The following is a 22,615-nucleotide window of genomic DNA, read 5'->3' as shown; positions in this document are numbered from 1 at the left end:
AGGGGTAGTGTATGGATTTTTATCTGGGGTGTATGGATTTTTATCTGCACCAGCCAAGAATGGAGGTGCAGATAAAAAAAAAAGCTCTGGGGTGTTGCTTCATGCTTAGGTACACTCACACAAAATCCATTGAGGGCAACAGAAAGATATCCATTAGGTCTCATCACAAGAGTCAACTGAGTGCTTACCAGGAAATCTTCTTCACAGTACACCTTTCCATTGACAAAATAAAAGGCTTTTCCTCTCAGCTTTCGACCTAAGGAAAAAAACACAGAGATAAGAAAAAGATCAGTAGAGAGCAAGGAGAAAATGTGATCAAAACCTGGCTACTGAGAAGCAAACAACAATGAAGACATCCAAGGACAGATGTCACAGCTGGAAAAGAGCACCTAACCCCAGCGTGGGTCTTCCCAGACTCCAGCGTGCCAAACTCTCTTCCACTGGTGGCTGCTGATGAATGCCAGTTGGTGGATCTGGACAGAAGTCCCACTTTTAGGTAGGAAGTAGGAGCTTTGCAAGCCTGGACCATCTCCTGGCAGATTACCATGTGTTGTAACTCTGGGAAGAGTGAGGGAGGATGCACTGACTCATGCTGGAAAACACCCAAGGAAAGGAGCAAGGAGGAAAGAAGAAAGGGCATACAGAGAGTGACACACACTTAATTCCCTAAAATGTCATGACCCTACTGTTTTGCTATGAGCAGCAGCTGCCAGACAAGGCACTGCAATACCTGAGCACACACTCTGCCCCAGCAGGCTCCAACACCAAAACACTCAACAAGCTTCTCTGCTACCTACCAGCACATTTGTTACTGCAGCTGCCAACAAAAAGCTTTGAAACTATTAAAAAAAATAAATCCAAATGTCATAATCAAGACAAGATGACAAAGTTTTTCCAAGAAAGGACTCTGCATATGGAGAGGATTTGTATTTACTTCAGCTTTCATATTTATGCCTCCCATTCACCGTCTGTTTTCAGTTCCATGTAATCATGGCAATGTTTGCTCACACTGCCACCACTCCTAAACTTCTCCCAAGAAAAAAGGGCTAGGTTTTGTTTGTTTATAAAAAGATGCTCCTACCTCTTAGCAGCCTGGTTTCCCTACTGAGCCCAGGGTTTGAAATGCAAGCCTGGCACTGGAATGGTTCTGCACTGGAGCCCCAAGCATGTGCCAGGAGACAGAGCCCAGGGCAGGGGGAGCAGCACTGCCTGGGCACAGCTGGAGCAGGACCTGCAGCAGGCTGGTTTTGGACACCTACCAGGCACTGCTGGAAGGAAATTGGGTCTGAGACACTGGGGCCCAGAAGCCTCCTGCTTGACATGCTGAATGTGGCCAGCATAATTTAAAAAGTGATTGTCAGCTGCTGGGTGCATAGATCTGAACATCACATGGGACTGGACTGGGGGTCACCTTATGGTATGCACCCACCTGGCAGCCTTCAGTGAAGAACCACGCTGGCTGCAAGGCTTTAGGGAAAGGAGGAAGCCAAGTAAACCCAAGAAACAAGTGGGTTTTCAAGAAACAAATGCCACAGTTTTCTGCATACGCCAGAGGGCACCCTCAGGCTGGGAAACAACTCCTGCTGCCAATTTCTTCCTCTGCTGCTCTCAGCTTCTCCCTGCCCACTTTTGGGATGGACTGCTCCCAGGGTCTCTTCGAGGTGAGGAAACACTTTCTCATCATACAATTGGGAAGGCAAGATGCAGGAAAAGCTCACTTCCCCATGCTGCACTGGGAACTGTCTCGATGGAGCACCAACCAAAATGGAGATGCTCCAGGGAAGCTCCAAAGTTTTGCCAGTGAATTGAGCCAGACCAGCATTTCATCAGCAGCCCTTAGTGCCCAGTCCAAGTCCCAGGCAGCAGGGCAGGTGGAGGACAGGGCAGTGTGTTTTCTCAAGGAACAAGCCCCTGTTTGCATGTGCAGGAACTTTGGGGTTAAACTGTGGGCATTGCTCAGCTCTGTGTTTACTGGAGCAGTGTAGAAGCCAAAAGCACATGTCCCTGTCACAGTCACTGTCCCCCATTCTCTTCAAATCCCTCCTAGGGACAACCATGTAACCTGAAGGTCAGAGATGACCCAGAGCACCAGCCCATCCTTGCATCAATGCAGGCATTGGATAGGACATGGAAGAAAACCTGACAATCCTGAAAGTGTCCCACTTTGATTTTTCTCATCCACCCTCTGTTGCCAAGGTTGCTGAAACTGAAACAGGACCCAGAGTTCAAAATAGAAAGTATCTAATCTGGGACACGTAATCTCTGTGACTTATAACCCAGGGTGTGTATTTGCATGATAACCCTACCTGTGTGTCTGCCTGTCCACAGGTAAGCCTGGCATGCTCACCAGCAGCTCCAGAGTCACAGTTTCTGAGGAGGGACAGGAGAGGCATGGGAATACCTGAGATTTGCATCACCTTTGCGGAGGGTGGTCCTAAGCAAGTTAACAACTTAATGCTGCTAATGCAGCAAGAAGTACTCCTGAAAATCTTCCACTGATTGAAATGCAACACTGGGATTTGGCGCTCCCAAAAATGAAAAACAAACAAAACCATTTAACTCTGGTTTTAAATTACATGGTAGCAAGGGCTCCAGTTCAGTGCAACGGGCAGGTGCCCAAGTGACTTTCCACCTGCATGCAATGTGTCTCCTTAAAGACAAGCTGACAGTGGTGAGGAAAAACATACACATGGGGCCATGCAAAGAGAAACACTTCTTTGGATCAAGGCCTGGTGCATGAGCAGCAGACATTCCAACAGAAGGGATGAGGTTTGGATCACTGCCACAACGCCATTCTTCCATGGTGACAAAAAAAGCATTTACCAGCCATTCTGCACCCAGTGTATTTTTAACACGGTGACATTAGCAGGTTAAGATTGATGGCAACAGACTTTCAGTGAAGGTGCCACAGCCAGCACACTATGTCTGGGCTTCTGCTGTAAGCTCATTCAGCAGAGGGATAAACCTTTGTAAGGGATTTATAATTTGGCTGTTGGTATCATGTGAGTCCCTGAAGAGTCGCTGACACCAAGAGCACTTTGAGGCAGGACAGGGATGATTTAATTACTTTTGTCAGATAAGAGGGAAGCATTTTAACTATTTTTAGTTCTCCATGACTTTCTTTAGGCTTCTGGTATAAATGTAAAAGGAAATCAGCAAAACCCATGAGTAACCAGGTGCTACTGCAGCCACTGTGGGAGTGGTTCATGCAACCACAGCCCATTTCTTCCCTGCTGCTCTCAACTTCCCCAGTGTCTCTTTGAGATGAGGAAGCACTTTCTCATCATACAATTGGGAAGGCAAGATGCAGGAAGAGCTCACTTCCGAGGCTGTGCTGGGGACTGTCCCTGTGGAGCTGGGAAATGCATGTCCTTGCTGCAGCCACAGCAGTAAAGGGAACAGCACTGGGACTGCCCCACAGCATAGAGCAGGGTGGCAGTGACTTCTGTCCCTGTACTGAGCCCCCTGCCATGGGACAGTGCCCTGAACTAAACCAGGCCCTCTCAAAAGCAATGCTTCTGACTGTGCCTGCAGAGGCTGGCACAGGTTTCATCTGAGCATGGACATGCTGCTTTACTTTCACCAAAAGGATGGACTGAGAAGTTAAATGGCATATAAGGAATCACATATTGATAAATGCCTACTTTCAACATGTATCATGATGAAATATCCTCTGACAAACCCAGGAATATTTAAGGTGTGTTTGCTGCTTTCAGGATCAATTGTTCTACTACATGTCTTATGCCGCTGCTCCTGACTGTATTTCACTTTTGCTTCACCCTGAATTTAGCTAATCTCACACCCGAAAAGATTCAGACAATTAAAATTCTTTGGCATTTAAACTTTACTGTCTTCAGTTTTTTTACAAGGTATCTTGTTCATCTTTTGACAGGAAGTTTGAGCCCTGAGCTTTTATACACTGCTCATCCCTCACATGTCTGTCTAGTCTGTTTAGCTGTGGGACCTTCAGGATGACCTCGAGGTCATTTCAGCACCAATTTCAAAATATTTCAAGCTTAGTCACCAGTGCCTTTGTGCTAAAATAAACACACTTTGCTAAGCAGCTGATAATAGGCATACCACCAGGCTGCACTCCCAGGATGCCAGTGCTTTTGTCCACTGTTTTCTCAAATGAAGGCTCTCTCCTTTTGAAGACCACGCAGAGAGAGTTTAACCAGAGACTTGAAATGTCCCTGGCAAGGAGGATCCTGGGAGATCCATCATTTGCTTGCTGGGGATTTGGACTTAACTTTCTCTTTTGAAGTTGCTTTTCCATTATTTATTAAAAACAATGGGGTCACAAACCCATGTTCAAAGACAAGAGATAGCTTGTCAAGGCATACAATGGAACAGGGCCATGTCTGGATCCCAGGGCTCTATGGAGATACACAACCAGGATTGCTGCATTGCTGGAGAGGCAGTGTGCAGGCTTCACTTATCACTTATCTAAGCACCATGCAATTCCCTGTGGTATCTGCACAGCAGATGGGCAAAAATCACTGCTGACTGGCAGCTTCTCCTGGGTCCCTTCCACACTGACAGCCCTGGGCCTCTGCCATTACAAAAACCAGTGCTTTTTCAAGTGCCACAGCTGTAAAATAAATTTGGCTATGTGATTACTGATGGCAGTAAATTCAGCCAGCACGTGTGTTTTGGGAGCCCTCCATGGACACTCTGCTGACAGGCAGCACGGTGTCCCACCATGTGCAGCAGACAAGGTCAGGCATCAGACAGCTCTGCCTAATTTCTGACATCTCTCCCATTTCTCTTGGCCACCATTAAAGCTGGATGCAGCACTCAGGCTGACACAGAAGTGTCAATATTTCCAATCTGCTCTAGAACTGAGCCTGCATGAAAGGGTCACTTCAATGGCTGTACATCCTCAAATCAGGCAAATGGCAGATATTCCAGGACAGACCAAAGTCTTGCTGAAACCATGGGCAGGAGGATAGGATAGCTGCAAGAAAAACTGTACTGGGACACAGTAACTCCATTACCCTTTATGACGTTCAGTCTCTCTCAACTACACCAGTTGTATGCTCTGTGCTCTCACCATACATTTGAGGCAGGAAAAAAAGCAAACAAACTCAAGCAAAAGACTTGGTGGCAGTTTTTTGCTGTTAAAAAGTGTTGCTTTATTCCTCAAAACTCTCAGGAAATGATCTGATGCCTGAAAGCCAAAAGCATGCACATGCAAGAAAGGTCAGCTGCCTCTAATGGCAACACAAGCACAGGTGAGGGTGGAAATGGATCCCCAGCCAGAAACACTGCAAAACCACAGCAGCCCACACAACTGAGTAACACCTCTCCTTTGCCATCAGGCAAACCACTGCAAGAAGATATTCATGAGTTCTTCATTTTAGGGAAAACCCCTAGAAGTGTCAAAATTAAGAGGTAAAATACCGTCACCCTGGGACAAAGCAGTGCCTTTGATCCAGACAGTCCCTGCTCAGGAACTGGTTTTCATCCCAGTGCTCAGCCACTCTGCATCACTCTGGAGATGGCTGCCCAGCTCCCCAAAATGCACCAAAACCAGGTGGCTGTCAAGAGCTGGCCTCCCACCCTGTCACCCAGTGACTCATGGAAACACAGAGCCTCAGAGGAGGAAGGAGGGGGAGGCAATCTCTGTGACCTCGATGAATTAACTGCATGTTGAAATGACATGAGAAAGTAATTTTCAAATTTCTCTGGTTATGGAAAGGGCCTCATTACTTACTGAGACACTACTCAGAAAATTAGTCACAGTATCATTAAGATGTTGTAAGAAACCCACTAAAATCTTTGCAGCACAAATTGATCCTATGCCTGTTCTTTACAGAAACAGTACTTTGAAGACGACATTATAAAACAGAAAGACTAGAAGGACTAGCAATTTATTCCACATAAGATTTCAACCTTTTTTTCCTCCTCATATTGTCCTGATGATTTCAGACTTTCAGCCAGCACTAAAACACATGCAATTGACTGAAACCACTATTACACTGGTAAATCCCTGACTGCATCCATCCCCTTGTAGAGCTGAACATCTGCACCTTTCCCTCAAGGATATCTACTGAGGACACCTGATCCATGCCAAAGCCCCTCCAGCCCAGGCCTCGTATCACTACTGCCCTGAAATCTGGCTAGGACAGGAACAAGTACTGTCACCTTACTGTAAAAGCTGTCCTGGCTTTTCTCATCTATAGCAAGCACTTCTTGTGACAAACAATAGGATTTTTCACCGGTGAGCTGAGACTGAAGACAAAAAGTCAGCAAGAACATAACAGCCATTTAGACTGAAGCAGAAAAATGTCCTGATGAATTTCCTGTCCCCTAAACTGTAGATCCAAGCACACCTGAATCTTTTCTGACATGATTTTTGCTAAAAATTATATTGTTTATTATGCATAAACAATGCATGCAGACTCTGGCATGATAATCTTACTGAAGGGATGCTGAGGGTGGATTACTGACAATGCTTTGGACTCTCCACTCTGAAGATGTGCACATTTCTCAAGCGAGTTGATTGGTGTGGTGAGTTTTTATCCAATTATAGACACTAAGTTCTGCCTCTATCAGAAGAGATGGCAGTTTCTGCATCTGAAGATAACCATACACATAAATGTGGCCGTGGAGAAATCCACTTGGCAAGGCTTACTATCCTGCTGTCTGGGATTAAGTCACATGGGCAGAAAACAGTGACTTTTTGCTTGTAAAGTTATTTAACTGTGCCAATAAAAAGCATGGCCTTCTTTTTCTAGGAGTTACATACCAATACAGGACATCTTTACTCCATATAATTAGCCCAAAGACACCAAGAGCTGCATTGCTTTAAGTAGCCATGCTTCATAATCACTGCAGCAAGACTAATTAGGCCAAGCAGAGGGTTATGCTTGCAGAAAACACTACTTTGATAGCTTAGCTACCTAATGTAGTAAACGACCCTTGATACCTCTAAACACAACTATGTTGTGAAATATCGAATATAAAATAGATATACCCAGAGGGTGGCAAGAGGCAGCCAGCCTGTGTGATTCCAAAGTGTGTCACTGGAACAGCAGCCTAAACCCTGCACTGATATCAACATTAATCTGAGCTTGCAAAAACAGAAAATAAAAATAAAGTAATGAAGTGATGTTGACATGTCAAAGACTGAATTCTGTAATCTAGTAAAGGCTTCCAACCTTTTCTCCTGCAATCTAAGCAACCATTTTCTGTAATCTATGCAAGGCTTCCAACTCTTTGCAGTAAGGAGTCAAAATCTGGTCCTCACTTTGGCCCTCATGTTGTAGTTCAACATCAAACACTCCTTCAAATCACCTTGCAATCAGTTCTTTCTTTCTGACTTCCTTCCTCATTTACTGATTTCCTTCCCAGCCATCTCCAACATTTCCCTTGCACATTTTAGCTTTCTGATTTCCTCTTGAGGAGCAAGTGGTTCAAGTGCAAGACTCTTCTGCTCTAAACTACACTTTCAGCAGAGCAAAAAGGTCTGTTTTCCAGGCAACCTGTGGTATTTGGATACAAGCCTGGCTGAATCCAAGAGAAAACACTAAAACTTAACACAGAAGGTTAGAGTGATACAGTCTAGCTAAAAGTACATAATTTGTAAGGTCTCTTTACTGCCTAAATTGTAAATATCAACATCTGGAGACACATACTTTTTTATACCTCTGAGGAGGTATAAATTACAGATTTAATTTAAATGGTTAATGTGTAACAAACCATTTGATAGCTGCAACCTTGTGTCCAACAAGCTGTAAAAAAAAACCCCAAACCCCAAGGCGGAAACAGACACCTTGAGACTGCAGGAAACAGCTCAAGGTGCTTGGAGGCCTTTTTTTTTTAACCTACTTTCATAGCCCTCCTGTAAAGCAAATTTCATTTTTTACTAATCCTGCAGAAAGAACCTGAAGCTTTTTCCCTCTCCCTCTCTGCAACAGACTGCCTTGTTTGTGCCTCTGCCCTGTAACAAACAAGAAGATAAACGAGATATTTATGCCAAAGTAATAATTCTAAATCTGTTGTTTTGACCTCTAAGCCAAATTTTCTGCATTACATGCCACTGGTTCAGATAAGACATTACATTTTTTTCCTGCCAACTGAACCCTGTAGTGTGTGCACAGCCCTGTTCAATAAACTGCTCTATCATTTATCTCTGAACATATGTGCATTGGGAAGCTGAGGGTGAAGGAAATTTGGCACTATATGAGGTATCACCCCCCACCTAACCCCTTGCTTCTTAGACCCTCTTGATTTTCTGTCTGGGGAAAACCAATGCACATTTGGACACAAATACAGCTAGGAGCAAAATTAGAAATCCCTGCTCAAATGAGAACGGCAGGACAGTGGTTATAAATATCTGGAGGACAATATGCTTTACCTTAATAGGTAATTTTGTATATTTTATTTATTGGACTGGGGGATATTCAGTGTTCCACCAGAGAAGAAATTTTAGGACTGAAATGAGGGGCAACCTTGACTTCTCAAAGTCAAGTTTGTACTGGATGGTGTCCAAGATGAACTCCACTTGACCTTAAAAGCACTACTTACTTTTCAACTAGAAACCAGAGTTTCCACACAGGCTGCTCAAGATGTGCTTTGCAACTAGAAAGACAACACCAAATAAGTATTTATTTTTCTGGCAGACGAAAATGGCCTCATCACACTTCCTGCAGCGACACAGGCGACAGAAAGGCTGCAGAGGGGCATGTGTCCTCTCTGAATGAACGACAGAGTGTGCCCTTTGTCCCCACAGCAACTGATGGTCTGTGGGGCTGGGAGATTACTTAGGCCTACAAAAGGTGGGATTCCTCTTGAGAGGGTTTCCTCCCTGAGTGCAGGGCAGGATGTCCTGTACCTCCCCAGGCAGCCACAGTGCAGAGGTTTGACGAAGCAGAAAGTCAGCCCAGAGCAGGTAAGGCCACAAAGCCTCGGAGCGAGTGAGCAGGGGCAGTGCAGGAAACCACCCCCTGCACTGAAGGGTTTCTTGCAAACCTTGCTGCTTGCAGAGGTCTGTGCACATGAGGGAAAACACCCACAACTGTGGGGGCCTTCCTCTGGCACCACTCTTTCTGGAGTGCTGGGAATGCTATGCCACCACACACCTTCCCCTCCATCCATCCATGCCATCCTGCCAGCTGCCACTGCCTCCAGTTTCCATTGTAGTATGGCCACTGCCACAATGGGAAGGACTTTATCTTTCATGACTACTCTCCTAAATATAACAAGCTGAATTAGGCTCTCACTTATATGCCCATGACTTGCATTCCCTTTTTCTATCTTGTTTTGAAATACAGTCTTTTCTACTGAGGGAAATATCATTATTGCTCCCACACCCCTTTCTTTCCCCACCTCCCCATAATTTTCACCAGCCTTGTTTTCTAATTTTACTTTCAGTTTGAAACCCTTTGCCCCAGCACATCTACTGAGCACATTTCTCAGTTACAGCCTGGGTAAGAGAGAAAATGGGCTTCACTTTGCTAAACTTGGCTTCTTTCCATCTTTCTAAGTCTCACCTGACATGCCCACCTTTACATCTTGCACTGGAAATGTTTGGAAACGGTTGACTTTTAAAATAAGCAGCAAATAGCTATTCTTTCAACCCTCACCAACCCACCTCATTAGAAATGGGATTAAGTTAATTTTTAACCAAACACAGACAAACAAACAGACGTAACCACGGATACCTCTGCAACCACAACTACTTTTCCAGCACTCGTCTCCAAATAAAGATTGTAAAATTCATTTTAAAAGGAGGATCAAAAGTGTTTCTTTCTAAAGCACCAGTTGTATGGTAGTAATTTTAGAAATTTAAGACAGCTCAAATCTGCTGCTGGATTATTTTTAACAGGAGCTTTGGGTGCAAGGGCAGTTCAGAGACTGCCTCACCCTAGAGGGTGAGAGGTAACTGAAGCAAAGCCTTGGCTGCAGCCAGGAAACCTCTCCATGGGAGAACACAAATTAATCTCAAATTAATGTCTAAGAAAGGACAGAAGAGTGAGCAGCTGACTTCTGAGCCTCTAGGAAACTGCCACTACATGCAAAAACCACTTTCTCTTTTCAGTTTTCCTATTTTCAGTCAGATGATGGTGAAATACTCTACTAAAAACATAGGTGAGGCAGGACAGCTGGTGTAGGACAGCTGGGAAATGGGCATAGTTCAGGGCTCAGCTATTATTAAAAAGCATACACATCTTTCTATATTTATTCCAACTTTACAGCTCCAAATAAAACACATGCAGTCCTGATGAGTTTATAACTAAATACAACTCAGGAGGAAAAACCCTCAGTCTCATCTGGGAAAACCAAACTCATATATACAAAAGCAGCAGAAAATTATTATTTTTTCTGCCACCACATATACAGCTACACTTCTAAAAATACACTACTACCACTGGAGTTAAGCACAACAAAACAGAAAAACCACTGTCTTACAAACACAGCCACGGTTTAAAATCAAGTGGCCAGTTCTTCATTCCAGCCCCATCGCAGACCTCCTGGAAAAGCTTCTTAGGAGGATCCATACATTGCTATACAGCCCAGCAACCACCAGATGTGGGTCTGACAAAGTGACCCACAGGGAGCTCAGCAGGGCCAGCTGAACCATTAACTCTGCTTCTTGGGTAGATTTCATAGGGCTCATCATCAATGCTCCCAGCCTGATACCTTTGTAACCAGTTCCCTCCCTGCAAAAACCATAAACCAAGCTGGCAGAGACATGCCCCTTATCTCAGGGCATGGCTGCATGTCCCTGGAGAAAGAGCAAGCAAGATGTGTAACCTGGGACATTCATGCACTTATGTGCTTTAACTGGAGGTATTTCACAGGTACAAAATGATTTTAGCAAGTAAAAGATAATGCACACAGCGAAAACGCTGCCACTGGATTTACCCTGCAGCAGCTCCATCTGTAAAGTAAAGCCTGCTGAGACAAAAAACTGCCAGCTAAGGCATTTTCACTGCCACTTTGAAAAAATACTCTTGTAAGAAAATGTGGCTATAACAGAGAGGCAGAGGAATGAAAACAACCATCCCCCATACCAGAAGGCAGAAGCCTGGCACAATCCAAAATATCATTTCTACATGCCTTGCAACAATCCATTCAAAAACAAACAGCAACACCACCACCACCAAGTCACAGAGCTGCAGCAGACTCCAGCTGGGAGGTAGTTTAATAACTGCTTTCTTTTCTCCCCCCTTTACACCAGAAAAATGTTAAGCCTGAAGAGTTTGCTGCAGGGGCTGGCCCCAGGGATACTGAGGGATCAGACCAGGCCAGGGATACTCACTGCAGGCTCCACAGGTGAAGCAGCTGTCATGGTAGAGGTTGCCCATGGCTTGGCAAGCTTGGTTTGCTCCATACACGCCCTTGCTGCACTTCACACAGGTACCTGGGGGAGAGAAGAGAGGTCACAAGTGGGACCCAACAGGGTGCCTGGGGATACTGGTTGGGTGACAGCACATTTAGCTCCTCACGGTGGCTGAACAGCTTAGGACCATGTGGTTCACTGAAGCCACAACACGTAGGTGACATCACCGTCGCCTGCCCTTAGAGGTGCTGTTAACAGTGGTCATGACAGCCGTCAAACCTCCACAGTGAAACACTTTTGCAAAAAAATGAACTGCACAAGAACAATCCTGTCCAGGTACAGTGACATCTCCTTCCTTCTCCCATCCTTCCTGACAACTTTTATATACATCTAAAACTGCTTAAGGGCCTTTAAGGACCCTCATAAAAGCAGTGAGTATCAGTGAGGGGTGCTCAGAGCTCCTCATAGACAATAGTTTCTGGCAATTATTGTATAAGATAAGCTTGTTGGTCACAACTGATGTGAGGAAAGCACAGCTCTTTACTTACCTCCTTTAAATCATCCATTTCAGACCCTAGTTGTGCCTGCTGAAGGCCCTAATGGCTCCCCAACAAAACAGAGCCAGACTAGCTGACACCTACCTCTCTTAACAAGGAAATGGGACACCAAGCCATTTCACTCACTTCAGGCATTGCCCTGCGATTGTGACAGGCTGTTTTTAAAGCAGCACTACCCTTCAGCTACCTCTAACTGAGAAATTTGAATCTCTGATTGAGCAAATAAATGAGTAAGGGGCAGTGTGAAGGAAAAACAGATTATGTGTTCCTGTCTCTGGTCTGTAGTGACTCTGATGTGACTTCACCTTGCATCACTACCCAGACCAATTAATCCTAGCTCTTAAAATCCCTGGTCAAGGGACTGTGAGTCACACCTCACTCCTACGGGCCCAGGAGGAGGAACAGCATCATCCTGCTGGAGATCCTTAGTTATGCTAAGGATGATAAAAAAGTTTCACTTCTTCTGGGGCACTGCAAGCTCCAGAGTAATTGAAAAAGTCTGGAGAAAGTTAGGAAGAAGTCCATAGTGCTTACAACAGCGCTGAAAAGTAACTCAGTTCTGGCAGCACCAGGCTTGCACTGCCAGGGTGAGTAACAATTTCTTCCTGCAGCCAACAGCCCTGGCGGTCAGTTTCCACACCACAGGGATAAAACCACTCAGGAGTCCTTTGCAGTAGCACACACATGGCTGCTGAAAAGCAGGCACTTGGTTTCCCCAGGTTTTTGCAGAGCAGCCCTGGCTCTCTGTGCATCCAACCAGCACGCTGAAAGCCATCCTAGTGCTGTGCCAAGCCCCACTGCACCCAGAGGCAGAGTCCACACCGACACAAACCTGCAGAGAGGGCTGCAAAGAATAATTAGTTACTTTGTTTTGTCCAAATCCTACGCCAATGAAATGCTCACTTGGCTGTGGGCCCACCCCAGCACTCAGGCTGGCATCGAATGTACAAAACTTTCCGGGTCTTTTTGAACTGAGCAGGTTTATCTCATTTATAAATTGTACAGGCATTAGAAAAAGGATAAAAAAGAAAGTCAAAGCAAAGATAAGAAAAAATTGGCTTTTCAAATGGATGTGCTCTCCCAGGAATGCACACACTCAGGGGCAGCCTGAATTTCTGTGCAATGATCTGACACAAGAGCTAACGACTCAAAATTCCCTCTTGAGTACAGCAATGCCGAGCAGAAAGTTTAGCGAGCAGAAAACCTGCCAATTTTCCACGACACCCACCAGGCTTTCCACAGAGCCAACGTATTTATTGCACTGCAAGTGCTGCATTTTCCCCTTCTCTTTGCCAATGAGTGGCTGCTCCAGAAAATCTCACCAGCATGCTCCGATTTCCTCCTCTCCACAAGGCAGCCGGGTGACACTGACTGTGGATGAGCAGCAAGAAGAAGCAGGAGGCAGAAGGCACAGCAGCTGAGTGCAGGCACAATGCCCAGTAAAGATGCTGGCAGGCATAAGCCGCTATTAAGTAGTCTAAGGCAAACCCCATGGAGGGCAGAAATTGCCTCTGCCCTCTCCTGTCTATCCCATCACTGCCCCTCTGGCTTCCCAACAGGACAGATCCTGCAGGAGCTCTCAAGGCTCTCACATCTGTAACTCCACCTCCCACCCCTCAACCTTCCCAACCACTCTTCCACCTTCCTTTCAGTCCATGCTCCATTTCACCCCCTGATTAACCCTCTTACCCACTTCTTTCGACATTTAGGACCCTAAAAAACGGAAAATAAAGTCACGGAGTGAAAGGGCTTTTAAAACACATTGACAATGCTTTTTGTAAAAACTGTAATGCGCTAAATTACTCAACTATGTCATAACCAGACATGCTATAAATATTCATACATATCCTGTGCCAAGGTTGACAATTGAAAAATGGCATTATGGCACATCTGAATCTAGTTTATGTTCTTACATGTATCTGCTAAATCTTACTTGAAAGCCTATTAAATCTCACTAGCGAGTGAAACTGCTCTCTAAATAAGTCTTTGCTCTTTCCAGATATAATATTCTGAAGTATTTTAACCAACATACTTGAGCCTTCATCTCTGACACTCAGCACACCTGGCCTGAAATAGGAGGGGAAAAAAAGTTATTTTTATTGATTTTTCCTTTCAATTATTTTTTTCCCATTCACTCCCTGCTGTTACAATGATCCTGATCCTTTGGCTTAGGCTAAGCAAGGAAAAAGCAAGGAAAAATCTGCTCAGCAGCCCGTGTGCAAAGCCAGTGCAGCCGGGGCCAGCTCCAAGCGCATCCTGCTGCAGAGGGGGCTCCCCGCCCTGCCCCACGCCAGCTCCATGGCTATTTCCCGAAACACTGCTGACTGTGCTTGCTGCTGCTGTTAAAGTGTCAGCGGCATCGCTCCAGCCCCACATGCCACTGACACTAGTCAGCAGTTCTGGGTCATTTTCTTGGCATGGGGTGGCTTTTTAGCAAAAACTTCTGTCCTCAGCGTGAAGCAGAGGGATCCTAAGTAGCCACAGTTCAGCAAGATCACTGATTCCTGCGCTCAGTAACTTTGCAGCTCCCAACAAGTGTTTATCCAAGTACCAATCCCAGCAAACATCCCCTCTGAAATTATGATTTTTAACCTTAGACAAGGTTATTAAGAAGAAATTACAGGTTTCCCTTTTACCACCAGGATGACAAACCACACATGCACAGCACCACTACATTCATGCCTGAGCGGACAGGCAGAATGGCAGCCAGATTTGGGAAGGAAAAGGGATGGAAATTGCTGATTTCAGTTCAATTTCTGCCGGCAGGGCAGCCGTCCCTGGACAACAAAGAAATCTCTGTTCCCTTTCGCATCACGCAGCAAGCAACCGCCCGCGCTGCAGCTGAGAGTCTGAACAAAGGGACCTTTGGAGCAGAGCTGGGACCAAAAACATGCCCTGGAAGCCACTTCCCAGCACTTGCCACACTCCATCTCAGCACTGCAGACCAGGAGGGCTCTCACCAGGAACGGCCTCGGCTCACATGATCCAAGAGGCTGGACGCAGACCTCAAGGGCTGTGAGAAATGGAAGCGAACCCGTGCTCAAATGTCAGTCCCACCCTCAAAATTCAACAAGTGCATTTCCATTTACCACCTGACTCAAAGCCCCTGGAGACATTTTTTCCTCCAAGTGTTGCTATTTCACACTCACCAGAAGGAGTTCAGTTACTTACTGTATCCCACTCACTAAAAATTCAACACAAGGCTTGCTGAACAGCAGCGTTTTCCGGGACTAAGTCTTATTTCCACATTTCAGACAACACCAATCTACAGACCAAGACCACAGTTCTTCCAATAGCATCCCTCTTCTTTTCAGCAGCCTTCACCTCTACCCTCACCTCCCTTCTCAGCAACACACAGCACAGCCAAACTTTCCTACAAGTGCTCCTGGCTGGGCGTACTAATATTGTCACTTCATTTTGAGCAGCCAAATGTGACAGTGCTTCAGTGGTGAGATTTCTTTGCCATGCCAATTTGGTCCCAGGTAAGAGGAATGCAGGGGCAGGATGATTCCAGCGGTGTGAGTCTACTTATCTGGCTAATTCAGAAACAGCAAGTCTGTCCTACTCCTTCCACATACTCTGTGCAAGCCCCATTTCCACAATCGGATTGACTCCTCTCCATCAGATGTAACTGATTTTTGCCCCTTATTTACAGGAGGCTGGATTTATGGCTGCGGAAGAACCCCCAGCTGGACTTAGAAAAACCACTCCTCCCTCTGGCAACATCATTCCCATCTGTCCACACATGCACACAGTAGATCTTGATGCCTCTTGGCAGAAGTTGTACCTTCACAAGGGTCTTCCCCATCAGAATTCTGCTTGACACTCACTCTGACAGGGAGGACCCTGTGCAGGTGCAGCTGCTGTGTCTCCAACTCACCTATTTATCCCAGGAGAAGCAAGCCCTCCACTTGCACACACGTGTTTCAAAGACTGTCTGCTGAGAAAAGCATTCACCCTGTTGCACACAGTGTGATGCTCAGTTCTCCTGGTTTTACTTTAGAATTTTTCTGGAACTTGAACCCACCCACCTTCCTATGGCTCTCCTTTAACCAAGTAATTCCTGCATGAAACTCTAAATTACACACATTGCATGCCTTGCTATGCTGCTCATCCACTACTGAGCAGTAATTCTTGCTGAGAGGTGATTTCAAGGAGATTTGGAGGCCTGGGTGAGATGGAGTGCCTGGAAAACCTGGCAGATTGGTTCTATTCATCACAGGGTGACTGGGTTGTCTGCACAAAGATGGACAGGTACTCCCTGCCCAGAGAACCACAGAGTTGGTAAACACAAGTTTTCTGTTCCCTTTTTCATGCCATTCTTGACCCCCAACCTTGCTGCAGACCTTCATGTACACACTGCCAGTGAAGGATGAAAATGCCATCAGACTCACGTCAGTGACATTTTAAGTACCTTATAGTGCCATCAGAGATTATGATAACTCCCATGCCACACGAATGAGGCTCCTTATTTCTTTCAGTCCCACTCTTACTGTATTCTGGCTGAAACACTGATTGCTCCTTTGCCTCTTTGCTTTTCTTTCCTTTCTTTCCACACCTCTTTGCTTTTTCTTTCCTTTCGGTAGATTTTTCCTTAGCTTGCAAACCCAGCCGAGCTCCCAAGAGGAAGGGAGGAGAAGCACATACTGCTGTAATCTTGAAGAGCCATATTCCAAGCCAATACTTATTTGCTTGGTTTCTTGCAGTGAGATAAGCTTTGCAATCTGTACACACCCACTACTCCAAGTGTTGTGATCCTTCTGGCTTTCCTTCTTCCACCAGGACCTGTCTCTCCCTTCCTCCCCCTCCTCTCTGCTGCAGGCAGGTGTCTCCTTTCAGCTTTGGTATTCTCCCAGGAGAAAGTAGTAAAGGATGCCTCTGCTCATTCTCGGTGGAAATGGCATTGTCATCATCACCCACAGACAAAACAGACTCAGAGGAACTTTAATTTTAGTCAGAAATTCTCCACTTGTCAGCCCTGAGATTACCTTTGCTGCACACAAAGTGTCCTGGTGCCCCACCATCAGCAGGGTTCAGTAAAATCCCTGGGTGTGTACAGCCCCAAAGTTAAAGATTGTGGTTCCAGCAGTGGTGAAACACCAACTTCACTGTGCACCACACTTCCAAAGAGCACTGCTGGCCTTTGAGCTGCTCACATCCATTCAGAGGTGCTGGGCTCCCAGGTCTCCACAGGGCTCAGCAACTCAGCTACTGCTCTGCTTATGCCAAGGGAAAAAAAATCTACAGACTGTGCTAGGAGATATTCTCTGCCTGACTGCTGGGAAGCATCCCAGCTTTTCACTGCAAAACAAGATGCCCAGGGCCCTCCTAAATCACCCACAGCTTATCAGCTCTGCTGTAAATAACAAGGAAGCCAGAATACAACAGCTAACAAATATTTGTAACACAAAAACCATTCATAAAAATGGTTTTATAAAAAGCTCTTGGTAAGGGAGTAGATAATCCTCATCAGGTGGAGATTTCCATCTAGCTGTATGAAAAAAGCACTGTTAAAAACGTGATGCTACATGTTACACCTCTAGAAGCATCCATCTGTGCCTGCAGACCAAGGCACTGCATGCTAAGACAAGCAGTCAAACCTCCCTGCAGACCCCAGCACAAGTCACTCCCAGGCAGTGCAGGCAGATGCTTGGTGTGGTTGTGCATCTGTCTCACCTGAAAACTCATCAGGCACCTTCAGTCTTTGGGATGGTGTCACTTCACCTAACCCTAAACATTTGGGAGGGGCTACCAAAGGATTTGCAGCTCCCCTGATTGCTCCTATTTAATCTACTGTCACCAAGAGGAGATGAAGGCTGATGCACCCAAAGCAACTCCATGGGAAATCAGTGGGATTTGGGCACCTCACTCCTGAATGTTCTCTGGAAATAATACACCAAAACCTAAACACATCCTAAGCTGGCTTCCAGTGACACCTCCCAGGGACATGGGGGCCCTTCTCTGCTGCATGGGAACCAGTCTCTCTCACGGGAACCAGTTTCTCTAGAAAGCAATCAGTTGCTCTCTGAGCAACTTCAGCTTTTCCTTCCCCAAGCAAAAGACTTGGGTGATACCTGAGACTCCCTATGTCCTCCTTGACAGCCCACATAAATCAAATCAGCACTTCAAAAGCCCTCTTGGAGAACTGAAATTCCTCCAGAGACATGCACAGCCCATGCAGCTCACACACAGGTCACTACTTCCAAAAAAACAAAAGGAAAAAAAACCAGAGCGAATTCTTGGCTTTGTGTATTCCTTTCCTTTCACTCATTATACCTACTCTGAGCAGACAAAAGCATTCTGCACAGCAAGCTGGTGCTGACAGATAACCAGACTGCTGCTCCTCAGCACAGCATCCTACCTGTATTTTACCTAGTCCCTGGCTTATCCTTTTCTAGGCTTTCACTCACAAGCACACATTTTCACACAGTGAAGGAGAAAGCAGCTCCTTTACTGTGATCAGATTTAATTGTTCTCTATAAACATCTGGTCCTGACTGAGAAAGACAGTATGTTAATCTGACAGACAGACCCATCTTCAAAAACATTCCCTTGTTACAAAAGTAGCACACAAAATTAGGAGAACTGAAAATATTTTCTATAAAATACTTGGGTCATTTGTACTTTAGTCTTGGTTTCATTTCCTGGCTCTGATGAACTTCAAAAGTGCTGCAACAGACTTCCCTTCACTGGGGAATAAGTCTGCAACAAAACAAATTATTGATCCTTTTTATCACTATGGCATAAAAGTGTTTATTTTACATACTAAAGTTTGGTAGCTTGAGAATAGGGCATAGCAAAAAATGGCTGAGAAGGCCAGCTGTGTCCTTTGTTCCTTCAAAGGAAGTAAGGTAACTGCAAAAAATGAAAATAAAAGTGAGAAAGAGAGGGGGAGGAGGAGGCCCAGAATTAAAATACCTCGATACTTGTTCCTTCCTGTTCCTTGGTCTTCAGCAGGGCAAATCCACGGAACCTTTGTCTGCTGAACTGAGGTTCCACAAAACTTTACTTTTCCCTCTGCCAAGACTGCATAATTTTTTTTTTTTTTTTCTTCTCACTCTTCTCCTTCCCAAATTTCTCAGACATCACATCCTGGTGCAAAACCTCGTGGCAGGAGGATGTCAGAACACCTCCCTGGGGATCAGGCAGCCTCGGTGTCTCCTCCCTCCCTGGGGCTCACTCAGCCACCTGACCAGCCGGGCTCTCCATGCTGCCGAAAATACTCCTGCTTCACTATAAATCTCCCATGGGACAGAAGCCTCCTCCTGCCTCGCATCCTTATTTTGTGACAAAAATGTAAAATTAATCAGGCCATTAACGGGGTTCCTCTGCCTCCTGAGCCATCCCCAGGCACACTTTGGATGAGGTATGATCCAGCTGTTTACACACACCGCGAGGAGCAGACACAGCAGGGTCTGCTGGAGAGACCCCTGACACCTCCCCAGTGGAGCTGAATGTCACCTCCAGAAAAACACTCCCATTTTCGAGCACCACTCGCCAGGAGCCTGCTGTCCCGACCCCATCCCCGTTATCAGCTCCTTATCACGGCATTCAGCCCCCCCAGCGAGGCTCCCTGCGCTCATTCAAACCGCGCGCTTCCTGCAGGGGACGGAAAGCGCCAAAACTTCTTTCCAGGCCAAAACACTGTGAGCAGAGCAGCTGAACGCATCACTTTCCTGCGACAGCATAAAAAATGCCCCTGCCCTGCCACAGGGCTTAATCCAGTCTCGGATACCAAGATAAACAAGCCCGGCACAGCCCTCTGCGGGCAAGTCCCCCTGCCTGCTGCCAAGGAACACATTTAGTTTTGCAATGTGCAGCTCAGCGCTCGGTGGTCCCCCCAGCTACACCCCCAAAGCTTGGTGTGAAGCTCTGGGGTGGCTCAGACCACCACGGAGCCACCCACCGACCCCAGCAGACAGGACCCTGTGCAGGCTAAGATGCACAGAACCCTTCCTCAGCACCAGGCTGAACAGTTTAATCTGTCCCTGTTCCACTTCTGTGACTGCAGGTCTAAAACCATGAGGAAAATCCATACACCTGGCCTGCTCCCATCGTTTCTTAAGTTAACCATGGAGTTTCCAGCCTTCCCAGCAACTCACTCTGGGTTTCCCTCTCCCAAAAGCTGAGCTATCTTATCTGCTGGTAAATTGTGAAGTGGCACAGCAGGGAACGGAAACACGCAATTTGACCCTGACCTCCCGCCATCCTGGGGTAGCAAATCAATTTAATCCAGGAGGACATTCAATATTCTCATCTGGAGTCCTGGCATGTAAGTGGTTCCTTTCCACTGCCAAGTGCCAGTGATAACCTCTGGTGGTGGTCTGGACTCGCCACAGACCCCAGAGTTAGGGAGGAACACACCTACTGCCTGTTCTTCCATCTTCAGGATGCACCAATCATTTCACTGCTGATGGGAATCAGCATCTGGGGGCAGAGGGAAATCCTGGCAACTTTGGGAAACCACCGCCCTCCCCATCTCCAAGCTACTTCTCTCTTCCTGAACTCCGTGTTCTTCTCCATGGCGGCAGCCTATGCAGGCTGGATGGCTGCCTTCCCACCCACACGTGGTCGGGAATCCTTGTAAGACACACAGAACCAGGAGCATTGGCAAGAAAAGTTAAGTGCCTGACTGCTGGCTATGAAGGGCACTTCAAAATACACTGTTTCAGCTTCTTCCCAGAACCGTCCCCCGGCAAAGCTGCTAAACTACCTTTGCTTTAAAATTAGAGAGGTAGGATTAAAGAAAAAGGTGTCGCAGGAGGAAGAGCTTCTAATCCCTGTGATAAATAAAATTTAAATAAAAAGCCTCTGCTCTGGGGAACTGACAGAGCACAACCAAGGAGATGTACAGGCCAATGCAATCCTGCAGGTCGGAACCCTGCCGCGACACTGCAGTGAGCCCTCCTCGTGCCGACGGGGGACTGCCTCTTACCGAAGTAATCGGCCTTTGGCCGAGCATCCATCTCCTGCTCCAGGCGCTGGGTCAGCGCCTCCAGCTTCAGCTCAGCCGCCGACGGCCCTTGCTCAGGCTGCGGAAGGAGGGTCTGGCAGGGTAGCTTCACCTTTGCTGTGCTGGAGCCATCCAGGTGCCCAGAGTCTGACCGTGGTCCGCTCACGCCCTCCGGGAAAAGCATCTGCTGGGCATTGGGAGCCACCATCCCTCGGGAAGCCAGGCGTGAGGAGCCGGGCTCAGCGTTCCCGCTGCCGCTGCCAGGCCTGTGGTTCTGACCGTGGGCCACGAAGTGACCGCCTGGGCCGGGGTAGGCAGCGGCGTGCTGGTATTCCACACTGGGAGCAGCAGGTGCGGAGCCTGGCGGGAAGGACAGCGAGACATCCTGGTACCACGGCTGGCTGCCATCTCCTCCGCCTTTGGGACCGCAGGGCTCAGCGGAGCCTGAAAACCCCCGAGCGGGCTGCGCTGAGGGTGCCGAGAAGGATGAGGACCTCTGCTGCGGCGGGGGCTCCTCTGGCCCCACCGAGGGTGCCGAGGGGGTCCCGGCGTTTGTGAAGGAGGAGGACCTCTGTCCGGCTGGCATCGGCTCACGGCCCCCGACACCTCGCCTGCCCTCGCCGCCGTTCTCCTGCCCGCCGCGGCACGGCTGGGGCTCGACGGGGCTCCCGGCCTGCTGCTCCCCGCGCCCCACGCCGGGCTGTGAGGCCCCCGCTCGGGGGATCCTGTCGGGCTCCGCTTCCCAGCCCCGGCGCCCGGCCTGGCTCCCCGGGGCCTCGGCACGTGCGCCGCTCTCCCCGAAGCCGCGCTCCGCTCCCTCGCAGGGCCTCGCCCGCGGCCCCTCGGCGGCGGGGGGCGGCTTCGAACCCCGCGCCACCGGCGGGCTGGGACGGGGCGGGTGGAAGGCGGCAGCCCCTCCGTTCATCGCGGCCATCAGCATCTCCTCCTGCTGCTGCTGCTGCTGCTGCTGGAGGTGGATCTTGGCCATCTTGGTGGCGAACACCCGCCTGGTCTCCTCGAACTCGGGGTTGTTGCCGGCAGCTTTGTCCACCCGAAAGAGACCGTCCTTGGAGGCCTCGTACATGTTGAGGTCCTCGATGAACTTGCTGGCTTCCAGACCTAGATCGTCGTACTTGTCCATCCTGCCCGGCTTAGCGGGAAGATCCCCGCTTTCTTCTTCTTCTTCTTCTTCCTCTCCTTGTTCCTGCTCCTCCTCCTCGCCTCCTTCCCGCCGGGATCAAGGCAACGCCGGCAGCGGCAGCCGCTCCGTCCCGCCGCGCTCCCGCCGCGCCCGTCCCCGTCGGGGGCGTGGCTGCGGGCGCGGGAAGGGGGCGTGGCCACAACGAACACGCCCCGACCGTCCCCGCTGACCGCGCCCCAAGCCACGCCCACCCCAGGCAGCGCGCGCTGCTCGCCCCCGCGCCGCGGCGGGGGCGCGCGCGGTCCGTCCGAAAGGGTCGCGTGCGGCTCCGAACGGGCTCGGGAAGGGCTCGGGTCAGGCTGCGGAGATGGGAAGGGGGCTAACCAGCACGCTGGTTAAAGTCACCCGCGTGATGCAAGGAAGGTGGGTTTGCCTCGTCTCCCCGCTGGATAATATTGCTCCTTTTCACCCTGCAGCCTGTAAATCCTCCTGAAGAAGCCTTGTGAAAAATCACATACACCCGTCGAGGAAGAAAAAAAACCCAACAGTCCTACTCCCACATGAAAAACTGCGAGGAAACTCTCATTCCATAACTATTGGGGCAATTGGTCTGTATGGTAGGAAATGGTATGAATTTTCTTGGTGTAGATAGACATTCTATGCTGGATAGTCACG

At 47.9% G+C, this 22,615-nt stretch overlaps 1 protein-coding gene across 1 annotated transcript in view; it reads right to left on the bottom strand.

Moving 5' to 3' along the window:
- The window catches only part of LIMD1 (LIM domain containing 1), a 32,638-nt gene extending 10,561 nt beyond the window's left edge, over nt 1-22,077 (bottom strand). Inside the window, exons 1-3 of the mRNA XM_063156614.1 lie at nt 20,782-22,077; nt 11,270-11,371; nt 189-256 (exon numbers count right to left, since the gene is read on the bottom strand). Coding sequence (XP_063012684.1) covers nt 189-256; nt 11,270-11,371; nt 20,782-21,940 — 1,329 coding nt within the window. The 5' untranslated portion in view covers nt 21,941-22,077. The remainder of the gene's footprint in view (nt 1-188; nt 257-11,269; nt 11,372-20,781) is intronic.
- Nucleotides 22,078-22,615: the final 538 nt, after the last annotated feature.

The sequence above is a fragment of the Melospiza melodia genome, chromosome 1 (genome assembly GCF_035770615.1).
Source record: "Melospiza melodia melodia isolate bMelMel2 chromosome 1, bMelMel2.pri, whole genome shotgun sequence".
In the NCBI taxonomy this organism is placed as follows: domain Eukaryota; kingdom Metazoa; phylum Chordata; class Aves; order Passeriformes; family Passerellidae; genus Melospiza; species Melospiza melodia.
This window is presented reverse-complemented; position numbering and strand designations above follow the sequence as displayed.